This window comes from Dendrobates tinctorius, unplaced genomic scaffold (assembly GCF_039654945.1).
Source record: "Dendrobates tinctorius isolate UK_male_01 unplaced genomic scaffold, ASM3965494v1 ptg000037l, whole genome shotgun sequence".
Lineage (NCBI taxonomy): Eukaryota > Metazoa > Chordata > Amphibia > Anura > Dendrobatidae > Dendrobates > Dendrobates tinctorius.
In genome coordinates, this window is record NW_027361705.1 from 30,017,922 (window position 1) to 30,026,491 (window position 8,570).

General features: G+C 49.7%; 1 protein-coding gene across 1 annotated transcript; it reads right to left on the bottom strand.

The window, feature by feature from the left end:
* Window positions 1–1,458: 1,458 nt before the first annotated feature.
* Window positions 1,459–6,455, bottom strand: LOC141088089 (uncharacterized). Its single transcript, XM_073574016.1, has 3 exons — window positions 6,126–6,455; window positions 3,699–3,830; window positions 1,459–2,849 (listed from the first exon to the last, which is right to left on the bottom strand). The coding sequence occupies exons 1-3, from the start codon at window positions 6,259–6,261 to the stop codon at window positions 2,512–2,514; spliced, it is 606 nt and encodes a 201-aa protein (XP_073430117.1). The 5' UTR covers window positions 6,262–6,455; the 3' UTR covers window positions 1,459–2,511.
* Between the last annotated feature and the right edge of the window lie 2,115 nt (window positions 6,456–8,570).

An 8,570-nucleotide genomic window follows, 5' to 3' on the forward strand; every position in this document is an offset into this window, starting at 1 on the left:
AGCAACAGCACATGTGAAAAAGACTTGGGTATACCAATAGATCACAGACTGAATATGAGTCAACAGTGTGATGTAGCAGCAAAAAAGGCAAATGCAATTCTAGGATGTATTAACAGAAGCATACAGTCTAGATCACGTGAAGTCATTATTTCCCTCTACTCCTCTTTGGTCAGACCTCATCTGGAATATTGTGTCCAGTTTTGGGCACCACATTTTAAAAAGACATCAACAAACTGGAGCAAGTTCAGAAAAGAGCAACCAGAATGGTGACCGGTCTGCAAACCCTGTCTTATGAGGAAAGGTTGCAGGATTTGGGATTGTTTAGTTTGCAAAAGAGAAGACTGAGAGGAGACTTAATAGCTGTCTACAAATATCTAAAGGGCTGTCACATTGTAGAAGGATCAACTTTATTCTCATTTGCACAAGGAAAGACTAGAAGCAATGGGATGAAACTGAATGGGAGGAGACACAGATTAGATATTAGAAAAAACTTTTGACAGTTAGAGTGATCAATGAGTGGAACAGGCTGCCACGAGAAGTGGTGAGTTCTCCTTCAATGGAAGTCTTCAAACAGAAGCTGGACAGACATCTGACTGGGATGATTTAGCGAATCCTGCTTTGAGCAGGGGGTTGGACCAGATGGCCCAGGAGGTCCCTTCCATCTCTACAATTCTATGATTCTATGATTAACCCTTCAGGTGCTTCACAGGAATTTTTTGAATGTTTAAAAAAAATTAACATTTAAAATTTTTTCACAAAAAAAATTACTTCAGGTTCAGTTTTTTTATTTTACCAAGGGTATCAGGAGAAATTGGACTGGAAAAGTTATTGTGCAATTTGTCCTGAGTACGCCGATACCTGATATGTGGGGGGAACCACTGTTTGGGTGCATGGCAGAGCTTGGAAGGGAAGGAGCGCCGTTTGACTTTTTCACTGCAAAAATTGGTTGGAATTCAGATCCGATGCCATGTCACGTTTGGAGAGCTCCTGATGTGCCTAAACAGTGGAAACCCCAACACAAGTGACCCCATTTTGGAAACTAGACCCCCCAAGGAACTTATCTAGATATGTGGTGAGCACTTTGAACCCCCAAGGGCTTTCCCGTTTGTTTGTAACGTACAGCCGTACAATTAAAAAAATCATATTTTTTTCCACAAAAATGATCTTTTCACCCCCAATTTTTATTTTCCCAAGAGTAACAGGACCCCAAAAGTTATTGTCCAATTTGTCCTGAGTAAGCTGATACCCCATATATGGGGGTAAACCACTATTTGGGCACAAGGCAGAGCTCGGAAGGGAAGCAGCGCCATTTAACTTTTTTGGCTGGAATTGAGATCGGACGCCATGTCGCGTTTGGAAAGCCCCTGATGTGCCAAGACTGCAGAGACCTGTGTGTCGTAAGCAGTGCCATCCCGCCTCCCACCAATCCCGTAATAACAAAACACCGACAAGCATGGATGGGTTGAACAGGTCGGTCACAGTTTATTAATAAGCAGAGTGAGGCAAGTACAATTCGCAACAGACTCACAGCTGTAGGCCCGCGACCGCTGGGCACGTCGGCTGATGAGAGGTTACGAACCTTGCCCCCCTCTACACTACCGCTGTGACATAGTAACCAGATAACATGAATAATATATGTGCACAACCAATTATGTAAAAATATATATACATTTTTTTTTTTTTTTTTTTTGGTTGAAATTAGAGATTTTAATACAAAACCACCGAATATCTTCTAATCTATAAGGGAGGGAGGGTGGGACAAAAGCTTCTAGGTATCAGCCGGGGAGGAAAGAGAGAGACCCCCACCCAGCATCTGAATTTAACCCCTGGGGGTATGGCCGGACGCCCCTTCCATTCACTTTCCATTGGTCCGTGGGGCGTCCTAGTCACCTGGGGAGGGGGATTAGTGTGAGAGGAGGAGGCACTGCACGGAGTTTACTTATCATCAAATCCATGGGGGCTCTACAGTCAGAGGCACCATCCTTATTCAGTACGGTGCCTGCCAGACTGCAGAGACCTGTGTGTCGTAAGCAGTGCCATCCCGCCTCCCACCAATCCCGTAATAACAAAACACCGACAAGCATGGATGGGTTGAACAGGTCGGTCACAGTTTATTAATAAGCAGAGTGAGGCAAGTACAATTCGCAACAGACTCACAGCTGTAGGCCCGCGACCGCTGGGCACGTCGGCTGATGAGAGGTTACGAACCTTGCCCCCCTCTACACTACCGCCACGGAGGATCATGTGTATGACCTACACAGGACTCCGACCCCCACACAACATCATTAAGGCCTGTTCAACCCCATCCTGCAAGTTTAATAAGAACATATCTAGCCCGATATCTGTTAGATGAACGCCGTCCGGTCTCAGGAGGGGTGAGATGTTTTCTTCCAGATTGTGGTGGTGAACCACGATGCCGAAGTTCTCTTTGACAAACTTTGCCATTTTCGAGTTTATCTTTCTCCTTGACTTGTCAATGGCTTTAGGGTCTTTAGCTCCGTGCCAGACTGTTCATGATATTATATCAGACCACACCACCACCATATCTGGTATAAGACAAACAGCCCGCTTTATGTCGGTTTTCATTGTCGTGAAGAGCTCCGCTCCTGTTGTCTTGCACAAATCATTTCCACCAGCATGTAACACCAATATCAGCGGCCCTTTAGCCGATTTAGAAATTTTAACCAACTCCGGGAAAATCTGCTCCCACTGGAGCCCTCGGATGCCTCTCCAGTTGACCTCTAGTTGTGGGAAGTAAAAATTCTTTCCACCGGGGCGTATCTCGGCTCTTTTGCACGCCCAATAAATAAAAGAATGTCCCAACACCCAAACAGCGGGCTTATAATCTCCTGTAAGAAACAAGATGTGTTATAGCAGGTCTGGTCTTATGTATCTTGCAAAGCATGCGGATTTCCAACGACCCAATCTCTGTACTTCAGCTTCAGCTGCACCGGCCCTAGCTGCTTCAGTGGCTGCTCCGATTCTAAAAGAATGTGTTCCGTATTCTTTGGGGTCTACACCGACAGCTTGTAGACATTTTTTAAAAATTGTGTGAAATTGATATTTAGTAAGTGGGGACCCGTCGGTGTGTGAGAGGAAAAAACGACTTTCGTGTCTTATAACCGCGTAGTGTCTTACTATTTTAACAGGGCATATGGGGCCTTCTAGAGCCTTGACCAGGACCCACGACCCTCTACCGGTGGGATCGCATTTGGATTTCCGCACTCTAATGCGCAGAGCGTCGCTGCATATTACGAGATCCTCATTAATTAACCCGCCTATTAGTGCTGTTTTAGAATGCGGCACCAGTTCACTAATCCGCAGCGCCCCGAAGAATGCGATTGCAAACGCTGTAGATATTAGGGCAGATTCGTATTGAGACTTGCACACCGTTTCAGATTTTGTTATAATATCGTGCAACAGACTTAAAGAAATGGGGCGACGACATTCCTGACTGGGTTGGAGCCTTCTCCAGCCTTTAACGGCTTGCTTTATGAAAAAATATTTAGTTACGTCGGCCCATCCCATTAGCTGAAAGAAAAAGGCTATTCCCGTTAAATTACGCTGCGCTAATGTACCCGACGCGCCTCTACTCTTGAGCAGATTCAGGAGTTCTACCACCACGTCGCATCTCGTCCGAACACACGTATCAACTGGCCTCCCTTTTACTAGAGAGCACCACTCTTCCCATGCCTTACCATAGACCTGCCAGGTAGCCGGTGTCACTGAGGCTCGAATCAAGGGCATCAGTGATTGGCCACTGTGTCCCAGAGGGAGGGAGGACACAGTAGGCCCGTTGGTTCTGCGCTGGGAAGGAAGACTTTGAAGGCCTGCCAATCGGAAGACAACAGAGAGTTAACCATTTTATCATCCACAGTAGGCGTCACTCTGGCTCGGCACCAGATGTTGTGTCTAAGGCATAATAGTGCAAGGCGGCGCAACAGCGCAAGAATCGGTGGTGATGAGGAAGACATACTGTTCAAGCATTTGGCGGTTCCCGGATTTTTGATTAGAAATCTGAGATTTACATTTTTTAGTTTGTCACCCCATAGTTCGACAGATGTAACTATAGCAAATATCTCCCACAAGACGGGGTTGCGGCCCCAGTTGGCAGAGGTCCATAGATCCGGCCATCTGCTTTTGCACCATTGGTTGCTGTAGATTGCATCAAAACCATTTGTGAGATCCGCGCCCACCAGTAGACCTAGGGCGCTGTTTAGCCTTTCCTGAGACATGACACATGTATGGCCATTGTAGGATTCCAAGAATGCATTCCACACGGACAAATCCGCTCTCATTGAGCGATTAATTCTGATTCTGTGGCCTGGCTGGGCGATGCCCTTTGTAGCTAGTGATAACCTGCGTGAGAAAGCCCTGCCAACCGGCATTACCCGGCAAGCAAAGTTGAGTAAACCTTGTAAGGACTGCATCTGCTGGAGGGTGACTTTCTTTACAACGAGGAAACTTTTAACCATTTGGAGTGTTTTTTCTATTTTATCCGCTGGTAAACGAAAAATCATCTCGTTTGTGTCTATTTCAATACCTAGGAAAGGGAGAACAGTACACGGACCAAGCGTTTTCTCCGGCGATAGTGGGACACCGAAAAGCCTAGAAATAAATTTAAACTTTTGAAGCAGAAAAGAACAGAGTTTAGATTCCTTGGGACCCACAAACAAAAAATCATCGAGGTAGTGGATTGTGGAATTGCTGCCTGTTTCGTGACGTATTACCCAGTCTAAGAAGGTGCTGAAAAGTTCGAAATAGTGACAGGAAATGGAGCAGCCCATGGGCAGGCACATGTCGAAATAAAAAAGCTGGTCCACCTTACAACCCAACAAATGAAAGCATTCAGGGTGCACGGGTAATAGACGGAAAGCTGACTCTATATCGGTCTTTGCCAACAGGGCACCGGGCCCCGCTGCTCGCACAAGCTCAATTGCTCTGTCGAACGACGCGTAAGTTACCGACGAGTCTTCGGGGGGAATTGCGTCGTTGACCGAATCGCCTTTAGGGTAAGATAGATGGTGAATTAGCCGATATTTACCGGGTTCTTTTTTGGGCACAATACCTAAGGGCGAAATCCTGAAATTTTTAAATGGTAATGATTGAAATGGGCCCGCCATCCTGCCGAGTTCGACCTCTTTCATGATTTTTTGTTGTAAGACCTCCGGGAACTCCCGAGCTGATTTTAGATTCTTAGCTGATGTTGGTGCTAGGTTAAATTTAAAGGGGATGAAAAAACCGGACCTAAAACCGTCAGATAATTGCTGAGCAGCTTCTTTATTGGGGTAAAGGCTTAGCCAGGGGCCCATGGCGGCTACGCTCACCGGGGTTTTGCCTCGTAGAATTTGCGTTTGCGAAGCGTGTACACCTTGATGCAGGGTGTCCGCCACCGCAGGTTGCGCAATGATGTCTATATCTGCATGCCGCCTGAAAGCGACAGTTTCCTTCATTGTATAAAAAGCAGGCCCCAGGTCTCCGTACGACCACTGAGTTCTGGCCTGCGGCTGCTGACAAACTAGTGGCCGATGATGAAAAGGGGGAGTGTTTTTGTGTAAGCATTAATCGTAGCCAGACATCTGTGGCTTTTACTCCCCATCCTAGATCTGGTTGCAGGGCCAGCCGCCTGCAGAACTCCTCATCATAGCGCCTCCAAGCAACACCGCCATGAGACTTATAGGAGTTATATATTAAATCCTGGTATATGAATAACTCAGAGCAACGTTCTGGGTGTTTTTGACCCATTATACATCCTAGGACTGCGAAGGCCTGCAGCCAGTTGTTCATGGTATGCGCTATTTTACCTCTATTTCTATCGTATGACCATTCGCCAGTCCTCCTTTCCTTATCTACTGACTGCTGGTCTGCTGATAACAGAGACCATATGTCAACGTAATCATTATTCCAAATTTTTTCTTTTGAATCTTGGTCTATGTGTGTACCTAGTGGACTAATTCCACAGAAAAAAGCATCTTTGTGTAAACTAGCTAATTGAGGTATATTCCTAGTAACGGTTTGACCTCCCGGCTGGTGTAAGTGGTCAACTAACGCCCTGATAGCAGATACCAGGCTGTTTTCCACAGCGTCATGTGTATTATTAGATACGTTGATTACGCCAAACTCACCGCTGTTCCTCGCTGATCGAGAGTCTCCAGGAGATGGAGGTACCCCGACTCCGGTGGTGGTGATGTCCTGCCCATGACTGGTGACCTTTGATGACTCTGCGCTCCCAAGACCCGTTGAATGTTGCTGGACTTCCATCTCAGAAGCGGAACCTGAAATGGGTTGAAGTGATAGCTCCTCCCGGCTTGTGGGCAATGGTGGAGCATGTGGCAGCCGATGACTGCTGTCTGCCCGTGGTGGATATGATGGTGGAGCATGTGGCAGCCGATGACTGCTGTCTGCCCGTGGTGGATATGATGGTGGAGCATGTGGCAGCCGATGACTGCTGTCTGCCCGTGGTGGGTATGACGGTGGAGCATGTGGCAGCCGATGACTGCTGTCTGCCCATGGTGGGTATGACGGTGGAGCATGAGGCAGCCGATGACTGCTGTCTGCCCGTGGTGGGTATGACGGTGGAGCATGTGGCAGCCGATGACTGCTGTCTGCCCGTGGTGGATATGATGTTGGAGCATGTGGCAGCTGATGACTGCTGTCTGCCCGTGGTGGATATGATGGTGGAGCATGTGGCAGCCGATGACTGCTGTCTGCCCGTGGTGGATATGATGGTGGAGCATGTGGCAGCTGATGACTGCTGTCTGCCCGTGGTGGATATGCTGTCGATGATAGCTGCGCACTGGTTCCGACCACGATCTGACCGGAGGTCCCAATTGGTGTTGAGGAGGCCCTCCGTCTGGCTGACTGGGATGGAGATCTCGTACGCCGTCTTCTGGATGCCCCCGACCGCCTGCTGCGACAACTCTCGGGTGCGTCGGACTGTTCAGAAGTAGAAGGTGACCGCCACCTGGATGACCGCGATCTGTGACGGCTTCTATTGGAGCTTCGCTTTTGACTGAAACGGGAACAGCGACAGACAGAGGGACAGCGAGAATGGTGATGGGAATCCCCTGAGGAGGGGATAAAGACCTGTGGTGTATGGAATTTCGACTACCAAGGTTAGAGCTTATATGCTGACTTGGTGCCTGCCTAAGGGTAGTTTCTGGTACCAGTTGAAGAGGAATATTCAGAGGGCTCTGGGCGATTGCTGTCTGTGTGGCGTTTAGCAGGGAGGATGGCGTAATATCCGCCAATAATGTGGGGTGTGCAGAGCGGGATTGGCTCATTGGAGGGGTCGGCGGTGTATAGTGTGTTGTGCTTGCTATACATGTTTCACCTTGTTGTTGGAGCAGAGCGCGCTGAACGGTCGGGTTGGTCCGGACAGTGCGCTCGGCCGCAGCATTGTTTCTTCTGCATCCCACGTCATCCCGCACTGGCGGCAGAGCTGCGCCCGCAGGGATGATGTTGCAGACCGGGTGTACCTGAGATGGCTGGCTATTGGAGTGGCTGCGCTGCCTCCTCTGTAGAGGCTGCTCTACAGGACTTGCCATTGCTGCAGACATGGAGGAAGTAGAGATGGGACGCTGCTTGGGTGGATCTAGGGGCCGGCTCAGATGCCTGTCCCTAAACAAAGGATTAGGGGTGGGACTGGAGATGGGCGGGCCTATGTGGTGACGCTGGGCTGAAGTGGGTGGAGCTACAGGCCGGCTATGACGCCCAGGTCCCAGCAAAAGTGAAGGGGTGGGTGTGTGAGTGGGAGGACGATTGTGGGAGGAAGTGGGCGTAACGCCGGGGGAAGAAGTGGGCGGAGCCACCGTCCGACTCACACCACTAGAAGAACACAGTAATGGCGTCCGGTTCTGCGGCCTACATGTGACGCCCCGGGCTGATACAAGTGGGGAAGAATCCTGTATCTGAGCAGCAGCCTGGGCGCGACGCCGAACAGCAGAAATCTCGCCCACATGCAGACGCTCAGGCTGGCGCTTAGTTCTGAATGAGCGTCTGCTGGAGCGCGGCCTCTGAGAGGAGGTGGTGGGAGCAGCGTGTGCCCGACTAACTGGAGATGGCAGGGGAGAGGACAGTATAAGAACTGGGTGGCAGGTGGACGGGCCAGGGGAGGACGGAACATGCAAGGATAGAGGGGAAGCATTCGGAGGCAGAGCAGGCGTGGTGGGTAACTCAGGGGCGGCTTGTACAAAGGGCAGCGCCGGGGCCGACAAAGGAGCTGGAGGGGACGCAGTGGACGGGCCAGCAGAGGACAGCGCATGTGAGACTACAAGGGAGGCATGCAGAGGCAGGGTAGAAGGAGTGGGAGACACAGGGGCTGCGTGTGCTGCAGGCATCACCGGAGCAGGGGGAGACAAAGGACCCTGTGGCCTTGGAGTGGATTGAGCCTCGGGGGATAAAGGAGAGGCCAGCGGCGACAGGGGATTAAGAGAGGGCACAGGTGGGTGATAATCTAATTCAGATAAAAGGGCTAAAATACATGGATCACCCACCTGTGCTGCTCTCTGCCGCAGGGCCGCAATCACTGCCTCAGACATGGCTCCAGGGGTCCTCAGGAAAACAAAAGC